Genomic DNA, 25,218 nt, shown 5'->3' on the forward strand with positions numbered 1-25,218 from the left:
AAATCTCAAATTGTGCAGAACAGAGGCAAATAAATAAATGATGGGTCCTTGTTAGTGTAGAAATATCAGGGGCTATGACAGAAATATTTCAAATGTCATTAGAAACGGGAATAGTGCCGGAGGATTGGCGTACTGCACATGTTGTTCCATTGTTTAAAAAGGGTTCTAAGAGTAAACCTAGCAATTATAGACCTGTTAGTTTGACGTCAGTGGTGGGCAAATTAATGGAAAGGATGCTTAGAGATAATATATATAAGCATCTGGATAAACAGGGTCTGATTAGGAACAGTCAACATGGATTTGTGCCTGGAAGGTCATGTTTGACTAATCTTCTTGAATTTTTTGAAGAGGTTACTCGGGAAATTGATGAGGGTAAAGCAGTGGATGTTGTATATATGGACTTCAGTAAGGCCTTTGACAAGGCCTTATGGAAGGTTGGTCAAGAAGGTTCAATTGTTCGGTATTAATGGTGGAGTAGCAAGATGGATTCAACAGTGGCTGAATGGAAGATGTCAGAGAGTAATGGTGGATGGCTGTTTGTCAGGTTGGAGGCCAGTGACTAGTGGGGTGCCACAGGGATCTGTGTTGGGTCCACTGTTGTTTGTCATGTACATCAATGATCTGGATGATGGTGTGGTAAATTGGATTAGTAAGTATGCAGATGATACTAAGATAGGTGGTGTTGTGGATAATGAAGTAGATTTTCAAAGTCTACAGAGAGATTTAGGCCATTTGGAAGAGTGGGTTGAAAGATGGCAGATGGAGTTTAATGCTGATAAGTGTGAAGTGCTACATTTTGGCAGGACAAATCAAAATAGGACGTACATGGTAAATGGTAGTGAATTGAGGAATGCAGTTGAACGGAGGGATCTAGGAATAACTGTGCACAGTTCCCTGAAGGTGGAATCTCATGTAGACAGGGTGGTAAAGAAAGCTTTTGGTGTGCTGGCCTTTATAAATCAGAGCATTGAGTATGAAGTTGGGATGTAATGTTAAAATTGTACAAGGCATTGGTGAGGCCAATTCTGGAGTATGGTGTACAATTTTGGTCGCCTAATTATAGGAAGGATGTCAACAAAATAGAGAGAGTACAGAGGAGATTTACTAGAATGTTGCCTGGGTTTCAGCAACTAAGTTACAGAGAAAGGTTGAACAAGTTAGGTCTTTATTCTTTGGAGCGCAGAAGGTTAAGGGGGGACTTGATAGAGGTCTTTAAAATGATGAGAGGGATAGACAGAGTTGACGTGGATAAGCTTTTCCCACTGAGAGTAGGGAAGATTCAAACAAGAGGACATGACTTGAGAATTAAGGGACAGAAGTTTAGGGGTAACATGGGGGGGGGAACTTCTTTACTCAGAGAGTGGTAGCTGTGTGGAATGAGCTTCCAGTGGAGGTGGTGGAGGCAGGTTCGATTTTATCATTTAAAAATAAATTGGATAGTTATATGGACGGGAAAGGAATGGAGGGTTATGATCTGAGTGCAGGTAGATGGGACTAGGGGAGAATAAGTGTTCGGCACGGACTAGAAGGGCTGAGATGGCCTGTTTCCGTGCTGTAATTGTTATATGGTTATATATGGTTTATCCCAAACATTATGGAGGGCACTGTATGTTATCCCACTTTCTCACCCACTCCCTACACACTAGGGGCAATTTACAGAGTAGAATTAACCTCCAAACTCGCATGTCTTTGGGGTGTGGGGTGAAGGGAGGAAATTCTTGCACTCACGGGAAGAATGTGCAAACTCCACACAGACAGCACCCGAGTTCAGGATCGAACCTGGGTCTCTGGCACTGTGAGGCAGTCGAACTACCAGCTGTTACGTGCAACGGTCCCTCTGGAAATAATGCACTTTGCACCAAGTAATTTATGTATGCTGATACTCTTTAGCAAGCTAAACTATGTGACGTTTGAAAGGGTGTTGACATTTCATGTTAAAGATTCTGGTGGAGTGGCTCCACAGTGGCTTCAATTCTAGACTCTGGCCTCCAGGTGCCGCTGCAGAGCATTTTCAGATTCTCTCCCAGTCCTCTTGTGACCAAAGATCTTATATAGCGGATCTTATATAAGATCTTTGCTTGTGACAGCAGCAGACAAAAATGCTGGAGAAACTCAGCGGGTGAGGCAGCATCTATGGAGCGAAGGAATAGGTGACGTTTCGGGTTGAGACCCGGTAGCATCTATGGAGCGAAGGAATAGGTGACGTTTCGGGTCGAGACCCAGAAGGGTCTCGACCCGAAACGTCACATATTCCTTCGCTCCATAGATGCTGCCTCATCCGCTGAGTTTCTCCAGCATTTTTGTCTACCTTTGATTTTTCCAGCATCTGCAGTTCTTTCTTAAACACAACCTCTTGTGATAACGGTTGTTTTTCTGCCTTTGGTTCACCTTGTGTTCTTGTTTCTAATAATTTGCACACTTGCTTCCTTGTCTCCAGTGGTTATTCACCATTGTGTTAAACTTGCCACCAACCATGACATTTTTTATGTGGTCCTCCATACCCTTGGGCAAGTGTATTCTTTAGTTCCTTGCCAAGTCGAGCTGTTCCGTTCTGAAGCCATCCCGCCTTTAGACTTTAGAGCGAGAGAGAACGCGGTAACAGGCCCTTCGGCCCACTGAGTCCGCGCCGACTGGCGATCGCCCTATACACGAGTACAGTCCTACGCACTAGGGGCAAGTTTACAATTAGTTTAGTAAGTAAGTAAGTAAATGTTATTTATATAGCACGTTTAAATCAACTCGCGTTGAAACCAAAATGCTTTACATAGAAGAAATAATTAAGTTTCTGTACATCGATAGAAAATTTAAAAAAAGAAAAAGTTTAGTTTAGTCTATTGCCACGTGTACCGAGGTATAGTGAAAAGCTTTTATTGCATGCTATCCAGTTTTTAGCAAAGGTAATTTACCTACAAATCTGCACATCTTGGGAGTGTGGGAGGCAAACAGAGCACCCGGAGAAAACCCACGCAGGTCACGGGAAGAACGTACAAACTCTGTACAGAGAGCACACTTAGGATTGAACCCGGGTCTCTGGCGCTGTGAGACAGTAACTCTACCGCTGTGCCACTGCCACCCTCACTGTGCAATTGCTCCATTCCCAGTGGCCTTCTAAATGCATGTGGAACATGTTTTGGAATGCTTCCTCCCACCTACCCTCGTTCAATAGTCTGAAACATCTTCGTCCTTTGCTCTTAACTACCCTGTAGGTCCACTCTTTATGGCCCTTCTGTTTCTTTTCTAGATATCCCTGCAGCAAAGAGGGCTGACAAGATCGAAGCATATAAAATTATAAGAAGCGTAGATGGGGTAGATTCAGTCTGAAGAAGGGTCTCGACCCGAAATGTCGCCCATTCCTTCTCTCCAGAGATGCTGCCTGTCCCGCTGAGTTACTCCAGCATTTTGCGTCCACCTGGGGTAGATGACTAGTGTGTGCATCTAATGGCAGCCAAGTGTCTAAAATTAGAGGATATAAGATAAAGGTGTGAAGAAGTTTCAAAGGATGTTTTTCAGGTACATTTTTCACATAGAATAGTTGGTATCTGGAATGAATTGCCAGAGGAAGTGGTGACAACACAAGCAGTAACTACATTTTAAGAAACATTTTGACACATAATTGAATGAACAACGTATAGAGGGACAGACACAAAATGCTGGAGTAACTCAGCAGGACAGGCAGCATCTCTGGAGCGAAGGAATGGGTGACGGTCCGGGTCTGGTTTGATTAGTACGGGTGTTGGGTTATGGGGCGAGGGCAGAAGAATGGGGTTAGGAGGGAGAGATGTAGTGTGTAGGGAGTGGATGAGAAAGTGGGATAACATACAGTGCCCTCCATGTTTAAATGGCGGAGTAGACTTGATGAGCTGAATGGCCTAATTCTGCTCCCATAACTTACGACTTTCGACTCAATGGGTGATGTTTTGCGTTGAGAAGAGGGATATGGAATTGATGCAGGCAAGTGGGATTAAGTTAGATGGGTAAGATGGTTACCAGACACAGAGGGCCTATATCAGTACTGTACAACTGTGTTCCTTTTTTTGATGTTCCAGTGGTATGACTTTGTTTTCCATGGCTTTGCATCTTTTTATATAGCCCCCAGATTGTGCCTTTTTTTTTTTTTTCGATTGCTCGGGCTATTTCTCTTAATAGCTTCATGAGCAGTGACATGGGAAATCCACTGGTAATGGGATAAATGTGTTGTTTGTTATTCTGCCAATTATCAGTTTCCTCGTGGTGAATCTATAGGAAACGTTGGCACAAATGACAAGGCACGGTACTGTTTGTGCTGACAGTGCCCAAGGCTCTTGCTTTCTCGTCTTGCATTTCTTAAAACTGTTAAGTAAATGCATAATGGAACAATATGATCATAGATATGTCAGTGTAAACTATCATTTTTGATTTATGTAGAAATGTTGTCTCTTCGACTTTGCAGGTGCCCCCGGGTGGAAATGGGAGTCAGTACGAGGAGATTGATATCCCAGTTGCTCTCCTCAGTTACGATGACATGCTTGATATATCAAAGGTAAAGCTTCTCATGTGTCCATGTTAGAGGGTGTGGTGTTTTGAAAGTATTTACTGCTGTTCGGAGTGGGTCAGTGACTGCAACTCTCACTCATAGGCTGTTAGATGTGTGAGGAAGAAAACTCAGGACCATTTGGAACCTGAAAGCTGACTGAAATTAATTGGCAAACGCGGCTTACTGTTCATCTGCAGTTATAATTTAACTGTGGTTTATAGGGATATGAGCCACACACAGGTGGGTGGGACTAGTGTGGATGGATATAGACACAAAATGCTGGAGTAACTCAGCGGGACAGGCAGCATCTCTGGATGGAAGGAATGGGTGACGTTTCGGGTCAAGACCATTCTTCAGATTCAGTCTGCAGAAGGGTCAGACTCAGTCTGACCAAGGGTCTCGACCCAAAACGTCACCCATTCCTTCCATCCAGAGATGCTGCCTGTCCCGCTGAGTTACTCCAGTATTTTGTGTCTATCTTCGGTGTAAACCAGCATCTGCAGTTCGTTCCTACACATTTAGCATAGATAGATAGGTCGGCATAGGTAGGTTGGGCCGAAGGGCCTGTTACCCCCACCCAAAGGAAGTCCTGACCTCCCGGTGGCTCAGCACTTCAACTCCCCCTCCCATTCTGTATCCGACCTCTCTGTCCTGGGCCTCCTCCATGGCCAGAGTGAGCACCACCGGAAATTGGAGGAACAGCACCTCATATTCCGCTTGGGGAGTCTGCATCCTGGTGGCATGAACATTGAATTCTCCCAATTCTGTTAGCCCTTGCTGTCTCCTCCCCTTCCTATCGCTCCCTCAGCCCTCGGGCTCCTCCTCCTCCTTTTTCCTTTCTTCACCCCCCCCCCCCCCCCTCCCCAACCCCCATCAGTCTGAAGAAGGGTTTCGGCTCGAAACTTTGCCTATTTCCTTCGCTCCATAGATGCTGCTGCACCCGCTGAGTTTCTCCAGCTTTATTGTGTACCATCCTTGTAAATCTTCTCTACACCCTTTCTAGTTTCTGGAGCAAGGCCATCAAGAGATTGTTGGTATCTGCTGGTAATAGTCAGGAACTACTTCAAAGGTAGCAGATCCTGCCAAACACTAGAGATTTGATTGATTGTTGCAGTCTTTAATTTACTAATTTAATTTCAAGTATCTTCTGAGCAATCTAGGTTCTCTCAATTATTGAGCTTTGAAGCAGGATGCTGTATTTAATTAACGTAAGTGAAGCAGTAATTAAAAGACACTACGAGATATTGCAATTATTTTACCCACTTTGCCGTACTGTAATTCTGTCAGTTCATCCCAAGCACTGCAATACCGTTCCGCACTTGTACAGTGCCCTCCATAATGTTTGGGACAAAGGCCCATCATTTATTTATTTGCCTCTGTACTCTGCAATTTGAGATTTGTAATAGAAAAAAAACCAGTACAGAGATTGGAGTACAGAGGCAAATAAATAAATTATGGGTCTTTGTCCCAAACATTATGGAGGGCATTGTATCATTTACTTGTTAGTATACTGTGCTTCAATGTTGACCTGATGATTGTTTTATTATTGCCATTCATCTGTCTTGTATTGTTACAGATTAAATCAGAATAGCAAAACAATTAGCATCATGTACTTGGGAATTGTTAAAAATGGGACCTAGCTTTGTCCGTCGATATCCAAAATACGTGGCCCCCAAAGACATGAAAGCCCAGATGCTATCATTAGCTGTTAGAAGGTGAGGAGACAGAGCAGAATCATAAGTTGACCATTTAAAAGTTTAGCATGTCAATTTTATGGAGGGGCTCCTACAACCTGTCCTGTACAGTCAGCGATGTACGATGTCAGCTAGTGAACTGAAAACTTAAAGCCTGCTTTCTTTCCCCAACAGACGTTTGGGAAAGCAATCAAAGTGGCGATGTACGCCCCAAATGAACCGTTCCTGGACTATAACATGGTGGTTATCTTTGTAATGGCAGTCGGTACAGTAGCAATCGGTGGCTACTGGGCAGGAAGCAAAGATGTGAAGAAGTAAGTGGTGGTGCTGAGGAAATGACAATCAGATTGGAGTGAGACAAGGCACTGACAGATGTGGATAGTGCTCCAATCAGCTTGTCTGACTCTGCCAGACAGATGTGCAGATTCTGGTTTACACCGAAAATAGACACAACATGCTGGACCAACTCAGCGGGTCAGGCAGCATTCTGTCAAAAGGCAATATCCTGCCTGAAAATAAATGAAGGCCAAGGAGCTAAGAAAGTCTTGTAAAAATTGGAAACCCGTTCAAATAAATAGTGTCACATATTATTTCATCCCTTTAAATCTGTGACAATGACACGCTGTCTCTCACTCCCTGACTCTCAGTCTATAGACAATAGATAATAGGTGCAGGAGTAGGCCATTCGGCCCTTCGAGGCAGCACCGCCATTCAATGTGATCATGGCTGATCATCCCCAATCAGTAATCCGTTCCTGCATTCTCTCCATATTCCCTGACTCTGCTATCTTTAAGAGCCCTATCTAGCTCTCGAAAGTATCCAGAGATCCGGCCTCTACCATCCTCTGAGGCATAGAATTCCACAGACTCACAACTTTGTGAGAAAAAGTGTTTCCTCATCTCCGTACTACATGGCTTACCCCTTATTCTTAATAACCCCTGGTTCTGGACTCCCCCAATTTCGGGAATATGTGTCCTGCTTCTAGCGTGTCCAAAACCTTAATAATCATATATGTTTCAATAAGATTCCCTCTCATCCTTCTAAACTCCAGAGTGTACAAGCCCAGCCGCTCCATTCTGATGAAGAGTCTCGTCCTGAAACATCACCTATTTCTTTTCTCCAGAGATGCTGCCTGACCCAAGTTACTCCAGCATATTGTGCCTATCTGCCAGGCAGATGTTTGCATTATATTTACATATAATTTTGAATTATTATTTGCATAACTGCAATTCTATTCTCTTGTTCTCTTTTGCATATCTGATGTTGTAGTCCAGTTTAGAAGTACCTTCTTTATGCTTCAAAAAGTAGGATCTAATCCTAGAGATGTAACTTGTGGAGTACCAGTGATGTTTACCCTACTTCTTAGGCAAGGGTTCCCAACCTGGGGATTACTCTGGGGGTAAATTTGTTGATTCTGGGTTTGTACATTTTTTCTCATTGACTGACTGTGTTTGGTTCTGGTATACTGGAGGTATCTGTTCATCATTAGTTGTTCATAAATAAGTGAAATAACATTGTTATTTCACTTATTAAAGTGTTGGTTAAAGTGTTCACTATTAAAGTTGCCTGGGGCAAATGGGACGAAAAAGGTTGGGTTCCCCTGTTCTGAGGGTCAAATATGCCCTGGTTCAATGTGTTTGGTCATTGCTTTAGCAACTGGATTGGGAGGCAAAAGCTACTGTGTTTGTCAATGAGGGGTAACTACAAAGCCCGGATTTATCTGATTTTGAATCTGTGCCCCACAGATGGAAATTGTAACATTTAATCTCAATGCACCACCTTGCTCCCTTTAACTGACCTGTTACTGTCATTGTCACAGAATTAAAAGGATGAAATAATTTGTGACACTATTTATTTGGGTGCGTTTCCAATTTTCACAGAGTTTCTTAGCTCCTTGGCCTTCATTTGCTTTCAGGCAGCATATTGCCTTTTGAAAACACTCGTGTCATGTTTGAATCTTCAGTGTGCACTTTGCAATGATGTGAAACTTTTACGTAAAGTGTGCCTATTATAACATTTTGTTTTTTAAAGGCGATACATGAAGCATAAGCACGATGGAGTGGACAAACAAGATGATGAGACTATTGATGTGACGCCAATTATGATCTGTATTTTTGTGGTGATGTGCTGCTCAATGCTAGTTCTCCTCTACTACTTTTACAATCAGCTAGGTATGTCGTTGCTTTCTGAATTTGCAAATACCTAGTAGGCTAGACGTTGCACCTTAATATTATTTTTAGTTTAGTTCAAGTCAAGAGTCAAGAGAGTTTACTGACATGTGTCCCAGATAGGACAATGAAATTCTTGCTTTGCTTCAGCACAACAGAATATAGAAGGCACGAATACAGAACAGATCAGTGAGTCCATATACCATTATATAAATATATACACACATCAATAAATAAGCAGATAAAGTGCAAATAAACAGATAATGGTCTATTAGTGTTCAGAGACTTGTTTCAGTTGAGTTTAATAGCCTGATGGCTGTGGGGAAGAGGCTATTTCTTCGCAGTCTTCAGGCTCCTGTACCTTCTACCTGAAGGTAGCGGGGAGATGAGTGTGTGGCTAGGATGGTGTGGCAGTTAAGCGATACAGAGCAGAAACGGGGTCCGAGTCCGCCCCAACCAGCGATCCTCACGCACTAACGCTATCCTACACACACTAGGGACAATTTACCAATTGTACTGAAGCCAATTAACCTACAAACCCGTACGTCTTTGGAGTGTGGGGGAAAACCGGACGGAGCACCCGGAGAAAACCCACGCAGGTCACGGGGAGAATGTAAAAATTCCGTTCAGACAGCACCCGTGGTCGAGATCGAACCCGTGTCTCTGGCGCTGTGAGGCAGCAAATCTACTGCTGTGCCACCGTGCCGCCCTAAACCTATTATAGTGGGTTAAATGCATTGAGGTACTGACAAGAACAATCTCAACATAGAACCTATATTGACTGCTGGGGAGAGTGGAAGAATACACGGAGCTTTGCTTCGCATGTGAAATAAAGAGATTTCCAGTTCCCTTCCTTCATCGTTTCCCTATCTCTGACCTACTCGGTCTTGAGTTGACTGATCTCAATTGAATAAATAAGAGAAGGGAAATTATCTATCTTCTGAAACAGCTGGATTCAATTATTATGTGCATTTTTGAGCAAGATCCACATTGGGCTGAAGTGAGAGTCCTTGACGGTTCATAATTTCTAAGAGCAGGATTAGGCCATTCGGCCCACCAAGTCTACTCCGCCATTCATGGGTGATCTATCTTTCCCTCTCAACCGCATTCTCCTGCCTTCTCCCCACAACCCCTGACACCCTTACTAATCAAGAATCTGTCAATCTCCACCTTAACTTGACTGAGTGTGGTGGAGTTCAAGTCAAGTTCCATTGACTTGAACTCCACAAACGTCTATGGCAATGAATTCCACAGGTTCTCAGTATTCTGCAGCTGAACCTTTCTCTGAAGGGAGACTGAGTTCAGTTTAGTTTATTGTCACGTGTACAGTGAATTCACCACCTTCTGACTGAAGTAATTCCTTCTCATCTCCTTTCTAAAGGTACATCCTTTTATTCCAAGATGATGGCCTCTGGTCCTAGACTCTCCCACTAGTGGAAATGTCCTCTCCACATCCACTCTATCCATTCACAGCCATCCTATAAAAATTAATTGCCCAGTTTTAAAAGCCAAATATGTGAGGTGACGAGAATAACTGGTCTCTGGAACAATAAAAGTTTTTTTTGCAACAGAAGAAATGGGTGGACAATGAGCAATAAATAAAATACAGAGGAAATATTCAGGTTGTAATTAGATGCCATCATTTTTTTAAGTGCGGCAGGGAGCAAAATTGTAGAAACTGCTTTGATATTTCTGTGCAGCATTTCTCACATTAAATGTTTTCCCTTTCTCTAAACCAGTGTACGCAATTATAGGAATTTTCTGCCTTGCTTCTTCCATTGGACTTTACAGCTGCCTGGCCCCATTTGTTCAGAAAATTCCTTTCTGTGAATGCAGGTATAATATAATTTTAAAATGTGATCCTTTTTGAAATCGGTGAAGCTCGTGTTGAAACAATGCTGCTTTTTAGTATTCACCCTTGTCCTCCCGATGTTACTCTGGCATTTATTTCTCTCTGCTTCCATTCAGGATTCCAGAGCTGCCGTGTACTCACAAACGACCCCAAGTGCGGATGTTGCTCCTGGGCATGTTCTGTGCCTCTGTGAGTTGTGTGTGGGCTGTGTTCAGAAATGAGGATAAGTACGTTTAAAAAAAAATAAATTTAAACCTTGTTCTTTATCTTGCAATTTATCGGAACTCTCTCTCATCGAGCGGATTGTATTCACTGCTCCACACTTGAAAAATTATTCGCAGATTAAGTGACTTTGCCAAAAACCGTTTCTGTTTGCAGTGATCTTGAACAGCCCATTGTTATTTTAATTCGCTGCTTAAGCTCTGAACTTGCCTGTTTACAGAGTTCTCATAATATTTCCTGCATGTTCAAGGAATATATATATATATTTTTCTCTTTGGTGCTCTGTAGCCCCTGACATTAAAGTTCTATGAATTATGATTTTGTCTGCCCATCAACCCTCACCCTTCCTCAGTCCACCTATCACCCAGTCCACATGTCCCTGTCTCATCCTGCCTCTCCTCTTACTACCAGGTATCTCCCCTCCCCACACTCATGCAAGATCTTCACCTAAAACATTGATAATTCCTAAACCAGTTGATAGATTGAAACAATTGATAAACCAACTCATTGATAACCCAACTGATGTAGCCAGAGCTGCTGAGTTCCTCCCAGCAATTTTTTTGCTCTACATTCCAGCACCTGCAATCTTTTCTGTCTCTATTTGAGGAAGGACATTCTTGCTATTGAGGGAGTGCAGCGTCGGTTCACGAGGTTAATTCCCGGGATGGCGGGACTGTCATATGTTGCTAGAATGGAGCGGCTGGGCTTGTATATTCTGGAATTTAGAAGGATGAGAGGGTATCTTATTGAAACGTATAAGATTATTAAGGGTTTGGAGGGCAGGAAACATGTTCCCGATGATGGGGGAGTCCAGAACCAGGGGCCACAGTTTAAGAATAAGGGGTAAGCCATTTAGAACGGAGATGAGGAAACACTTTTTTTGTGAATCTGTGGAATTCTCTGATTCACGGGGTTGTAAATCTGTGGAATTCTTTGCCATAGAAAGCAGTGGAGGCCAATTCTCTGGAGAGAGTTAGATAGAGCTCTTAAAGATAGCGGAGTCAGGGGATATGGGGAGAAGGCAGGAACGGGGTACTGATTGTGCATGATCAGCCATGAGCACAGTGAATGGCGGTGCAGGCTCGAAGGTCCAAATGGCCTACTCCTGCACCTATTGTCTATTACTAACACGCATCTATTGTTTAAGAAGAAACTGCAGATGCTAGAAGATAGACCCAAAGAGCTGGAGTAACTCAGTGGAACTGGCAGCATCTCTGGAGAGAAGGAATGGGTGATGTTTCAGGTTGAGACTCACAGAGTGTTAGTTTATACTAGGTACACAAAATTGCTGGAGAAACTCAGCGGGTGCAGCAGCATCTATGGAGCGAAGGAAATAGGTGACGTTTCGGGCCGAAACCCTTCTTCAGACTGATGGGGGGTGGGGGGGAGAAGGAAGGAAAAGGGGAGGAGGAGGAGGAGCCCGAGGGCGGGCGGATGGGAGGGTGGGAGGAGACAGCTAGAGGGTTGAGGAAGAGGAGGAGACAGCAAGGACTAGCAAAATTGGGAGAATTCAATGTTAATGCCATCCGGACGCAAGGTCCCCAGACGGAATATGAGTTAGTTTATACTTCCTGGTTTTACTTTGTTCAAAGAGTAACTTACTACCTTCAAAATTAATTGAAGACATTTCATGATATATTCTTAAATGCATGTCTTCGATGCTTCAGTGACCAAGGTTAGTCTGAGCTGATGTACAACATTACTGCACTGAATAATATCGTTGGTTACTCAGTGTACAGCGTTATTGTACTGAATAATATCATTAGTTACGTTGTTAATATATGCAGTAAATCAAGGGCCTGTCCCACTTACGTGAAGTTTTCGGCGACTGCCGGCACCCGTCATAGTCGCAGCAGGTGGCTGAAAATGTTCAACCTGTTGAAAATCCAGCGGCGACCAGAGAAAAGTACGACTCTTTAGGGCGACCACTCACGACCATACAGGAGTCACCCCGCGGGGTGCCGGCAAGTCGCCGAGAAAATCACGTAAGTGGTACAGGCCCTACAGGTCCTGCACTCTCCAGCCCTTGAGTTTTGAGGCACTGAACAGACTTTATTTTGCAGGTGGGCATGGATTTTACAAGACACTCTAGGAATTGCATTTTGCCTTTACATGTTGAAAACAATCAGACTGCCAACATTCAAGGTACTGTGATCTGTGTTCCATGAATATTAACCAATTGTGATGTAATGTTAGTCTACTATCCCCATTACTCCCTCTGTCGGATATGTACATTATTCATTGACTGGACTTTGCAGCAATGTTTACAGAACATCCCAAAATTGCACTGATTCTTGGTTGAACTTGTTGATTCCTGTTGTGGGAAAAAAAAAATCCTTGTATATTTTACCTTGCAAAAACCTTTGGCCATTATCTATTGCATGTGTCCCATCAACAGACCCTTTTCCCAATTGATTTTATACCCCCTCTCCCACCAACTGCAACTTCCATGCTACTATTAAAGTTGTCGATTGTGAACTAAGAACTGTTTCAGTACTGAGGTGGTTAGCTGCTTCGACCTCCCCGGATGGAAGGAGTGAACGAAGCTGGTAATGCGTTGTACTCCAAGTCACGGCAGGTTCAAGTGATGAACCTAATTTATTTGTGTACGAGGACCACATCTTGTTTTAAGTGACCAAGGCTGATCTCCGCTTGGAACAGTTCCAACGTGCAGGGAAACTTAACTTTTTCCATTTAACACGAGGAGAAGCAAGAGAGAGTGAGAGGTGGTCTGTCATTCTTTGCCATGAGTTGGATGCCCCTGGGTTAGTGGTAGACTTGATAATCAGTACTGCAGCAAATGTATTGGTTGTGATAAAGGTAAGAGTGAGAGCAGCTATTCTCTTCCCTTACTTGATCTTATGGAGGTACATAAAATCTTGAGAGAAATAGATTGGTTAGATTATACAAGATACATTTATTTGTCACATGTGCCAGTTGGCACAGTGAAATGCAATCACCATACAGCCATACAGTAAAAATAAATAACACAACATAGAGTTGATAGAATTCAACATAAAACATCCCCACACAGCAGAATCAAAGTTTCCCACTGTGAGGGAAGGCACCAAAGTCAGTCCTCTTCCTCTAATGTTCACCCGTGGTCGGGGCCTCCCCGAGCCCTCCACAGTCGCCGCCCAGAGTAGGTGAATCGAGGGCTAGACGACACAGGTTTAAGGTGAAAGGGAAAAGATTTAATAGGAATCCGAGTGTAACCTTTTCCACACAAAGGGTGGTGGGCGTATGGAACAAGCTGCCCTAGAAGGTTGTGGAGGCTGGGACTATCCCAATGTTAACGAAACAGTTAGACAAGTACATGGATAGGATAGATTTGGAGCGATATGGACCAAACGCGGGCAGGTGGGACTAGTTGGGACATGCTGGCCCGTGTGGGCAAGTTGGGCCGAAGGGCCTGTTTACAGGCTGTATCACTCTATGACAATTAACAAAACAATTCAGAAATCTTTCTCCAACTTGCACATTTAAACTGTAGTCAGTTTCTCAGATCTCTGATATTGAGAGTTTAATTAGCAACCTGTTTACAGAAATTTCTCTTTAAACTACTAGGTGGCGCCAACTACAGATTCTAGGCTCACGCAGCCCTGACAAGCACGACGTTTACACTTTGGGGTGGGATGGTGTCGCAGCGCTAGAGTTGTTGCCTACAGTGCCACAGACCTGGGTTCCATCCAGACTGTGGGTGCTGCCCTTACGGAGTTTGTACGTTCTCCCTGTGAGCACATGAGATTTCCCCAAGTGCTCTGACGTCCCACATTCCAAAGACGTACAGATTTGTAGGTTTAATGTGTAGGAAGGAACTGCAGATGCTAGTTTACTGAAGATAGACACAAAATGCTGGAGTAACTCAGCGGGACAGGCAGCATCTCTGGATAGAAAGAATGGGTGACGTTTCGGGTCAAGACCCGAAGCAGTCTGAAGAAGGGCCTCGACCCGAAACATCACCCATTCCTTCTATCCAGAGATGCTGACTGTCCCGCTGAGTTACTCCAGCATTTTGCGTCTAGTTTTGTTGGTTAATTGGTTTCTGTAGATTGTTCCTAGAGTGTAGGATAGAACTGGTGTTCAGGTGATCTTTGGTGGGCATGGACTCGATGGGCCGAAGGGCCTATTTCCAGGCTGTATCTCTAAACTAAACTTCCATCTTTCAGGGATGCCTAGTTTGTATGGTATGCCTTTTTTTTTCGTACAAGGATATGTATATCCGTTTAGAGTACTGGACTGTTGTCATGCATACAAAAGGGTTAGACAATGACTACATGCTGGTGATAAAACCAAGCGTTTTAGGGGAAGCCTGTTATAGTGATTATTGTTATTGGCCTTCTACTGGCAATGGTGGCAGATCATGTATCACCCTTGGGACTACACTGGGTGGAGGTCAGCCATTGTAAAGTCATAACCGTAGCTTTGATCTATGTTTTTGACGTAATGCCTCTCCAGTCATTTTCGTTGGTTGGGCAGGTTGGTCCAGAGATGATGATACAGAGCAAATCTGTTACCTGCTTGTTATGCTGGGCACCAGGCTGGCTTGCTCTTGCTGCTCTACAGTTTGCACTTGTAGAGTCATAGAGTGATACAGTGTGGAAACAGGCCCTTCGGCCCAACTTGCCCTCACCGGCCATCATGTCCCAGCTTCACTAGTCCCACCTGCCAGCGTTTGGTCCATATCCCTCCAAACCTGTCCTATCCATGTACCTATCTAACTGTTTCTTAAAGGTAGACAAAATTGCTGGAGAAACTCAGCGGGTGCAGCAGCATCTACGGAGCAAAGGAAATAGGCAACGTTGCCCATTTCCTTCGCTCCATAGATGCTGCTGCACCCGCTGAGTTTCTCCAGCACTTTTATCTACCTTCGATTTTCCAGCATCTGCAGTTCCTTCTTAAAACTAACTGTCTCTTAAACGTTGGGATAGTCCCAGCCTTAACGAACTACTTCCTCTGGCAGCTAGTTCCACACACCCACCTTGGACATTGTTGGCTGGTGTGGGTGAGTTGGCCCGAATGGCCTGTTTCCACACTGTATCACTCTAAAATACATGATTGCAATCAAGCCGTCCACAGTGTAAAGATACAGGATAAAGGATTAGTTTAATTAGGCATTGTTGTCAGCACAGACTTTGTGGTTCTAAGGGCCTGTTCCTGTGCTTTACTGTTCTATGTAGGAAGGAACTGCAGATGCTGGTTTAAACCGAAGATGGATACAAATTATTGGAGTAACTCAGTGGGACAGGCAGCATCTCTGGAGAGAAAGAATGGGTGACGTTTCAGGTTGAGATCCTTCTTTGTCACCCATTCCTGCTCTCCAGTTACTCTGAGTTACTCCAGCATTTTGTATCTATGTTCTATTTGTTTAAGTGTCCCTGGACTAGCATAAACCAGCCAGAGTTCCTTATCTTGACTCCTGCTCGGTGGTACAGGACTCTAGCGGAGGAGAGGCTTGACTGTACCTGGCGACACTTGCCATCCGAGATTACACGGCGCAACTGACAATCTGACCAGCATTGTACTGGCCAGAGCAGAGCGTTGGTGATCTGAAAGTGGTTCCTTGTTGGGAAATCTGGAGTTCAAAACGTTAAAAATAATCAATATACAAAGGGGAAACTTATTTTTTAAATCAATCTTATGTCAAGCTCAATCACTTGTTTCACCTGGTGAACTCACATTGCTTTGAATTTGCTGACGGCCTCTTGATACATATTAATAGTTGGACAAATATGAAATGTAAGTAAGTAAGTTTATTGGCCAAGTATTCACATACAAGGAATTTGCCTTGGTGCTCCGCCCACAAGTAACAACATGACATACAGTGACAGTTACGAATGACTCAGAAAACACTAAACATTAATAATAATAAGACATTAATGATAAAACACCATTGATCAAGCATGTGAACCAACAGAATACCATTGTATTCTACTGAACCATATTTGGTTTAGTTTGGAGAAACAACGCGGTAACCGGCCCTTCGGCCCACCGAGTCCGTCCCGCACATTGGCCCCCGCACATTGACACTACCCTACCTACACTAGGGACCATTTTTACATTAACACCAAGCCAATTAACCTACAAACCTGTACGTCTTTGGAGTGTGGGAATAAACCAAAGATCTTGGTGAAAACCCACGCAGGTCACGGGGAGAACGTACAAACTCCGTATGTCAGCACCCGTAGTCAGGATCGAACCCGTGTCTTCGGCGTTGCCGCTGCGACACAGTGCCGCCCTCAATGGAACATAATTGCTAAAGACTGATTGAATCTTCCAGTTTAAGAATGTCAATCAGCCCATCATGTTTATTCCATCAAGCCTGTCAAGTCTATTAAGATGTGCTTTAAATTCTATCTAAATAGAATGTAATTGACCTATCGTTTAATGCCTGTGGAATGTGTTTATATTGGACTCAGTGTCTATTGTTTATTATTAGTTCCTGTATTATCTGTTCATAGATTCTAATGGCACTGTTTATTTATTCCAGGCTTGCACATTACTGCTGGTGGTTCTCTTTGTGTACGATATTTTCTTTGTTTTCATAACTCCGTTTCTCACTCGGGTAAGTTGAAAGCTTTTCTGTGTAATCCATAATTAGTGTGACACTGTTTATTTTACTTTAGTTTGCTTCAGAGAGCTCAGTAGTTCTGCGCAGGCCCATGGCTCGGCAATATTAAATGTCACTGTATTCACAAGTTATAGAATTAGGCCATTCGGCCCATCAAGACTGCTCTGGCATTCAATCATGGCCGATCTATCTCCGCCTCCTAATCCCATTTTCCTGCCTTCTCCCCATAACCCTTGACACCCGTTCTCATCAAGAATTTGCCTACCTCTGCCTTAAAAATATCCACTGACTTAGCCTCCGCAGCCCTCTGGCAGGGGAATTTCTGATGAAAGGCAACCAGCAGGAAACACTAACTCTGCCTCCCAACAGATGATGCCTGGCAAGCTGAGCATTTTGTTTCAGAAGGAACTGCAGATGCTGGAAAATCGAAGGTAGAGAAAAATGCTGGAGTAACTCAGCGGGTGCGGCAGCATCTATGGAGTGAAGGAAATAGGCAACGTTTCACGAACAGTTGCCTATTTCCTTCGCTCCATAGATGCTGCCATACCCGCCAAGCTGAGCATTTTGTTTGATTTGATCTTGTACAACCATCTTTTAGTTTCTTGGTCAACGATATACTTGCAAGAACTTAAATTCCTCACCTGTATATTCACACCTCTCGGAGACTAGTCGGGTAATATAATCTCCGGGCCATTGTACCCAGTTTATGGGAACAGGGTGGCAAATCTGCTGCATCCAAAATATTTGTTCTGATCCGTTTCCAAACATTTTGAAGAGTTGTTTAAGTTTTGAGGTCAGGATGTCTTTCTAAAGAGCAAGTGTCTGTGTTTCAGAGTGGGGAGAGCATCATGGTGGAAGTGGCTGCTGGACCTTCTGATTTCTCCACTCATGAGAAGGTACTGTGGAAAAGAGACCAAATATTCCCTGTTTAAGAAAGAACTGCAGATGCTGGAAAAATAGAAGGTAGACACCAAAATGCTGGAGAAAGTCAGCGGGTGAGGCAGCATCTATGGAGTGAAGGAATAGGTGACGTTTCGGGTAGAGACTGAAGAAGGGTCTCGACCTGAAAGGTCACCTATTCCTTCGCTCCATAGATGCTGCCTCACCTGCTGAGTTTCTCCCGCATTTTTGTCTACCTTCAAATATTCCCTGTTCTGTACTCTGTATGGTGTTTCCATCTCCTTCTTAAAAGAATGTCCTTTAATTCTGAGGCTGTGACCTCTAGTCCTCGACTCTCCCACATCCACTCTATCCAAGCCTTTCACTATTCTGTGTGTTTCAATGAGTTCCCCCTCATTCTTTTAAACTCCAGCGAGTACCAGTGCTGACAAACGCTCATCATAGGTTAACCTACTCATTCCTGGGATCATGCTTGTAAACCTTCTTTGGACCCTCTCCTGAGCCAGCACATCCTTCCTCAGATATGGTGCCCAAAACTGCTCACAATATTCCAAATGCGGCGTTACCTTATAGAGCCTCGGCATTACATCCCTGTTTTTATATACAAGCCCTCTTGAAATTAATGCTAGCATTGAGTTTGCTTTCTTTACTACCGATTCGACTTGCAGATTAACTTTTTGGGAATCCTGCACCAAGACCCTTTGCACCTCCGATTTCTGGATTCTCTCCCCATTTAGAAATTAGCCTACGCCTTTATTCCTACTATCAAAATGCATGACTCCACACTTTGCTAAACTATATTCCATCTGCCACTTCTCTGTCCACTCTTCCAACCTGTCCAAGTCCTTCTGCAGAGTCCCTGCTTTCTCTACATGATCTGCCCCCCTCCACCTATTTTCGTATCATCCGCAGTTCATCCTTATCTGTTCCTCCATATTGGGTACAAATTTGCACAAATGATTTGTTGCTTGTTTTCAATGCTGGAGGAAATTGCATTGATTAGGGTAGTTACAGACAAGGATTAAATGTTTTAGACTGAGTAAGTGGCAAACAATGTCCTTCTCTAGTAGAATGCAATGATTTGTATTGTTGATGAGATTGTTGTTTAATCTCAGCTCCCAATGGTATTGAAGGTGCCTCGGTTGAATTCCTCGCCTCTGGCACTGTGTGACAGACCCTTCTCCCTCCTTGGCTTTGGTGATGTCTTAATACCAGGTAAATAATTTTCTTCTGAACTCTGGAATCTTATTTGTTTGATTTTAAAACAAAGAACTGTTTGTTTAGGGTTTTTTTCGGATTAAATGATTGTCGGATCTCAAGCGCTGAGCAAGGAACAAAATATTGGTGGAATTTAGCGGGTCAGGTAGCATCTGTGGAGAAAATGGACAGACGATGTTTTGACCCTGGGATACCGCCTGCCCCTTCGACCCGGGACACCGCCTGTCCATTCCCTGCCAGACCCGCTGGGTTCCTCCGACACTTAGTTTAGTTTAGAGATACAGCGCGGAAACGGGCCCTTCAGCCCACCGAGTTCGTGCCGACCAGCAACCCCCATACACTAACCCTATCCTACGCGCTAGGGACAATTTAGAATTTTTACCAAAGCCAATTAACCTACAAACCTGTATGTCTTTGGAGTGTGTGAAGAAACCGGAGCACCTGGAGAAAACCCACGTGGGTCACGGGGAGAAGGTTCAAACTCCGTACAGACAGCACCCATAGTCAGGATCAAACCCGGGTCTCTGGCACTGTGAGGCAGCAACTCTACCGCTACGCTATCGTTCCGCCCTGTGCTCATGATTCCAGCATGTGCGGATTCTTGTGTCTCTACGTATCATGTGGCGTCTGACTTTGGTGGCGTCTGACTTTGGCACAGTCACTCGGTGATTCACTGAGACTTTGTTCTCACACGGAGAGTGTGTTGCAATTTTACAAAAACTGTCAGACTTGCCTGGTGTGCATTATACTGACATTCTTTTTGCTCTTTATTGTAATTAAAGTTGACACTTTCCTTGTCCAAAACTGCAAGTGACACTATCTGTTGTGTCTTCTTTACAGGAATGCTGGTGGCATACTGCCACCGGTTTGATATTCAGGTGCAGGCCTCAAGAATCTACTTCGTAGCGTGCACAGTCGGTAGGTGCCATTATTTGTCTTCATGTGACGATGAAACAATTGGTAAAACTTTAAACAAAAATGGAGAGAGAGCTCAAGGAGATTCATTATTGCCACCAGATAGTTCACCGTTGCTGCACCTTGCCGCCTTTATTATATTCAATTTTGGGGACTGGACATTGCCTGTCAGGCCAGCCTTTATTCCTAATTTCTACTTGCCCAGGAACAATGGCGATATGCAATTGCCCTAAACTGCTGCAATCCTTCTGGTGCAGTTAGGCAGCAAGATCTAGAATCCAGAACCAGTGACAATATGCGTATATTTTCATACATATGTGTATGCATGTATATTTATATATAACTAGACCAAGTGGGACCCAGTTGCGCCCCGTTCCCCAACACAATAATCCACCACTCACCCATAGCCCCCACGGGAGGCCTGGTCCCCCAACGCAACCCGTTCCCCAACATAAGATTCCATCACTCACCGTGTATAACAAGAGGATTTCAGTATAGGAGTAAAGAGGTTCTTCTGCAGTTGTATAGGGCTCTGGTGAGACCACATCTGGAGTATTGTGCACAGTTTTGGTCTCCTAATTTGAGGAAGGACATCCTTGTGATTGAGGCAGTGCAGCGTAGGTTCACGAGATTGATTCCTGGGATGGTGGGACTGTCATATGAGGAAAGATTGAAAAGATTAGGCTTGTATTCACTGGAGTTTAGAAGGATGAGGGGGATCTTATAGAAACTTATAAAAGGACTGGACAAGCTGGATGCAGGAAAAGTGTTCCCAATGTTGGGCGAGTCCAGAACCAGGGGCCACAGTCTTAGAATAAAAGGAAGGCCATTTGAGACTGAGATGAAAAAAAACTTTTTCACCCAGAGAGTTGTGAATTTGTGGAATTCCCTGCCACAGAGGGCAGTGGTGGCCAAATCACTGGATGGATTTAAGAGAGAGTTAGATAGAGCTCTAGGGGCTAGTGGAATCGAGGGATATGGGGAGAAGGCAGGCACGGGTTATTGATTGGGGACGATCTGCCATGATCACAATGAATGGCAGTGCTGGCTCGAAGGGCCGAATGGCCTCCTCCTGCACCTATTTTCTATGTTTCTATGAATAAGTCAGTTCTGAATCCATATGACCAAGTCATTGTGAATTCCGTACATCTTAATCTTCTAGATCAGCCTACCATGAGGGACCTTATCAAAAGCCTTACTAAAATCCACGTGTTCAACATTCACCACCATACTGTCATCAATGTCACCACCTCAAAAACTCAAATATGGAGACATGACCTGCTGTGTACAGTGCTGACAATCCGTAATTAGCCCTTTCTCGACCACTAGTTTCCCGACCACTGACTTGAGGTTCACTGGCCTATGGTTCCCTGGATTCTCTCCACACTCCTTTCTTAGATAAAGGAACAGCGTTGGCCAAAGATCCTATAGCGAGCAAGATAGTCCACTCAACAAAAAAGATGTAGTACGGTCATGGGCAGATTCATGGGTAATTTTCGGCCCCATTTCCGTAACCGGCTTCCGTCTCCGTACCAAAGATCCCGTAGGATACTAGTGCGGAGACGGAAGCCGGTTACTGAAACATCCTCGTAAAAATAAAATTTATTTGGGAGAAATCTTCTCCTCATTTTCAGAATTATAATTTATTAACACAAACTGTTCCCCCGCAACGTTGATTACACTGTGAGTCGGGTCGGGTCGGGTCCGGTTACGGAAATGGATGAAAAAAAGGCCCAAGTTCCGTTCCGTTGCGTACTACACGTCAGCCCATTGCATTTAGCAGGAGTGGTCTATCTTGCTATAGGATCTTTGGCGTTGGCCACTCTCTAGTCCTCCGCGAACTTGCCTTTGGCTAGAGAAGAAACAAAGATCCTTGTCAAGGCCCCTGCAATTTCCTCTCTTGCCTCCCTCAATAACCTGGGACAGATCTCATCAGCCCCTGGGGACGCATCCACCTTAATGTTCTTCAAAAGCCTCAGTATCACCTGCTTCTCGATCTCAAACTACTCCAGCATGTTTGGATGGTTAAATGAATTGAGACAAAGTATGTATTGGCACAGAAATATTTAAACCTTGGCTGAAAAAGACATAAGAAACGGAAAATAAATATTTTAAAGAGTAGCTTGCCCTCAACAATTATACTAATCTGCAGAGGTTAAAAAAAAAACAGGAATGTAGAAAATGCTGAAATACACAGAGCAATTAGGATGAAAAAGAAAAGAGTGGTTTGTGTTTTGGGTGGAGACTGTTGTAATAGAATGAGAAGACTCCCTTGTATCTTATCAAACCAAGAATAGAGGTCAGGTATTCAAGTCGAAACCCAGTAATTACTTTCAAGAAGGTACTTAATAATGCTAACGATGGTTGTTAACCAAATGTAGAGAAATGAAAATGTTTTGTCTTTTTGAATTTGGTGTATTCATAGGGTCATAGAGTCATAGAGTGATACAGTGTGGAAGCAGGCCCTTCGGCCCAACTAGCCCACAGTGGCCAACTTGTCCCAGCTACACTAGTCCCACCTGCTTGAACCATATTCCTCCAAACCTGTCCTATCCATGTATCTGTCTAACTGTTTCTTAAACGTTGGGATAGTCTCAGACTCAACTACCTCCTCTGGCAGCTTTTTCCATACACCCACCACCCTTTGTGTGGAAAAAGTTACCCCTTAGATTCCTATTAAATCTTTTCCCCTTCACCTTGAACCTATGTCCTATGGTCCTCGATTCCCCTACTCTGGGCAAGAGATTCTGCGCATCTACCCGATCTATTCCTCTCATGATTTTATACACGTCAGTCTGAAGAAAAGTCTCGACCCAAAAAGTCACCCCTTCCTTCTCTCCAAAGACGCTGCCTGTCCCGCTGAGTTTCTCCAGCATTTTGTTTAATTGTGTTCAGTTAAGAGAGTTGATCAGTACACTGGTGACATTTTTTTTTAAATTAGTTCATATTCTTGTTTTATGGTTTAATTGATTATTTATTATCACATGTACCAAGGTACAGTGAAATGCAGCTCAGCCAGAATTTCACCACACATAGGCACAGTGCTCCAGTTAATACATAATGACCAGAACAGTCCATCTGTAAGCAAGAGGTGCCATTTTACAGCCCCACCAGTATCAGCTGGACACAAAGTTCCGTTGCAGCTGTCACCACCATTCCGGTCGTCCTGTGAACCATCGTCCCTCTCCTTGCAAGGCCCTCTTCAGCCTTTGTTCCTGGGGGGGTGGGGGGGGCTCCTGCAGCCGTGTTTGGGGCATGGAAGGTGAGACACCCCCCCCCCCACCACCCCCGTTTCTTCAATTTTCAGTTTCCAAGAGAGAGTTAGATTTAGCTCTTAGGGCCAAAGGAATCAAGGAATATGGGGGAAAAGCAGGAACGGGGTATTGATTTTAGATGATCAGCCATGGTCATATTGAAGGGCCGAATGGCCTACTCCTGCACCTGTTTTCTTTGGTAGACAAAGGTGCTGGAGAAACTCAGCGGGTGCAGCAGCATCTAAGGAGCGAAGGAAATAGGCAACGTTTCGTCCCGAAACGTTGCCTATTTCCTTCACTCCTTAGATGCTGCTGCACCCGCTGAGTTTCTCCAGCACCTTTTGTCAACCTTCGATTTTCCAGCATCTGCAGTTCCTTCTTAAACACCTGTTTTCTATGTTTCTTCTTACTGGGCCTTTTGTCTAGTGTCAGCAACCAGCTTCCTCCCTCGATCTCAAACTACTCTGGTATGTTTGGATGGTTGGATGAATGGAGACAAAGTATGCATTGGCACAGAAATATTTGAATCTTGGCTGAAAAAAGACACAGGAAATGCAAATAAATATTTAAAGAGCAGCTTGCCCCTCAACAACCATACTAATCTGCAGAGGTAAAATAAACCAGGAATGTAGAAAATGCTGAAACACACAGAGCAATTAGAAAAGAAGAAAAGAGTGGTTTGTGTTTTGGGTGGAGACTGCTGTGGCCTCCCTCACCGGGCGGGTTCCCAGTTACACGGTGGGTTAGTCAGGCCCGCTAGGCCGCAGCTCATAGAAACATAGAAAATAGGTGCAGGAGTAGGCCATTCGGCCCTTCGAGCCTGCACCGCCATTCAATATGATCATGGCTGATCATCCAACTCAGTATCCCGTACCTGCCTTCTCTCCATACCCCCTGATCCCTTTAGCCACAAGTTCCACATCTAACTCCATCTTAAATATAGCCAATGAACTGGCCTCAACTACCTTCTGTGGCAGAGAATTCCAGAGATTCACCACTCTCTGTGTGAAAAATGTTTTTCTCATCTCGGTCCTAAAAGATTTCCCCCTTATCCTTAAACTGTGACCCCTTGTTCTGGAATCGCCGTTATTTCATCTCCGGACCTTTCCCCTTCATTCACAAGAAGGGTCCCGACCCAAAACGTCACCCATTCCTTCTCTCCGGAGATGCTGCCTGCCCCGCTGAGTTACTCCAGCATTTTGTATCTTCGGTTTAAACCAGCATCTGCAGTTCCTTCCTCCACTGCTGTTGGGATATGGCCACGGCTGGCTGTGAGTCCTCCTCACCGCACGCGGTTTACGCAAGTATTTACTGCTGCTCATTCACCTGTTTCTTGTGTTTTGTTCCTCAGCATATGGCGTTGGTCTTCTCATCACTTTTGTTGCTCTGGCACTAATGCAGACCGGCCAGCCAGCTCTCCTCTACCTGGTCCCATGCACTCTGATCACCAGCATCTGCGTTGCCTGCTGGCGTAAGGAGGTGGCAAAGTTCTGGAATGGAAATGGATTTGCGGTGAATACCAGTTTGATATGAGTGCCTAGAAGAATTATATTGCCCCCTCCCCAAATGTAATAATAAAGTTGAGTAAATTTGCGGTTCTATCAACTTGCAATTATATCTTGGACCCACTGCAAAGTTTAAAATGAAACGGAGTGTTTTTTTTAAATCTTTGTTTTATCCCCACTTTTAAGGAGGAAAGATAAGGAGTGTTTATGCAAGGCACAGATATGATAGAACAGAACTTTGTCACCTTTGTTTCCTATTGTCATTAAGCCATGTAAGAGATAACATGAGTGTCTCTATTTATCCTAGAATTGCATTTAAAAGAGCATTTCCCAGAAGATAGTAAGTTCTTCCATAATTAACAGATCCCCGGCTGATTAAGGTGCAAAGTAGTAATTACCTTAGAAA

At 44.0% G+C, this 25,218-nt stretch overlaps 1 protein-coding gene across 4 annotated transcripts in view; it reads left to right on the forward strand.

Annotated features, from left to right (window-relative positions):
• sppl2b (signal peptide peptidase like 2B) overlaps nucleotides 1-25,218 on the forward strand; it is a 41,643-nt gene that overhangs the window by 12,309 nt on the left and 4,116 nt on the right. For 2 of the 4 annotated variants that reach the window (XM_033047144.1, XM_033047145.1), the window contains exons 4-14: nucleotides 4,430-4,519; nucleotides 6,382-6,521; nucleotides 8,239-8,378; nucleotides 10,115-10,211; nucleotides 10,344-10,454; nucleotides 12,513-12,594; nucleotides 16,940-17,014; nucleotides 17,854-17,916; nucleotides 19,036-19,135; nucleotides 19,979-20,056; nucleotides 24,659-24,819. In XM_033047144.1, coding sequence (XP_032903035.1) covers nucleotides 4,430-4,519; nucleotides 6,382-6,521; nucleotides 8,239-8,378; nucleotides 10,115-10,211; nucleotides 10,344-10,454; nucleotides 12,513-12,594; nucleotides 16,940-17,014; nucleotides 17,854-17,916; nucleotides 19,036-19,135; nucleotides 19,979-20,056; nucleotides 24,659-24,819 — 1,137 coding nt within the window. Of the gene's footprint in view, nucleotides 1-4,429; nucleotides 4,520-6,381; nucleotides 6,522-8,238; nucleotides 8,379-10,114; nucleotides 10,212-10,343; nucleotides 10,455-12,512; nucleotides 12,595-16,939; nucleotides 17,015-17,853; nucleotides 17,917-19,035; nucleotides 19,136-19,978; nucleotides 20,057-24,658; nucleotides 24,888-25,218 lie in introns of all 4 variants that reach the window. The other 2 variants (XR_004416269.1, XR_004416270.1) reach the window with 2 other exon arrangements.

The sequence above is a fragment of the Amblyraja radiata genome, chromosome 29 (genome assembly GCF_010909765.2).
Source record: "Amblyraja radiata isolate CabotCenter1 chromosome 29, sAmbRad1.1.pri, whole genome shotgun sequence".
NCBI lineage: Eukaryota > Metazoa > Chordata > Chondrichthyes > Rajiformes > Rajidae > Amblyraja > Amblyraja radiata.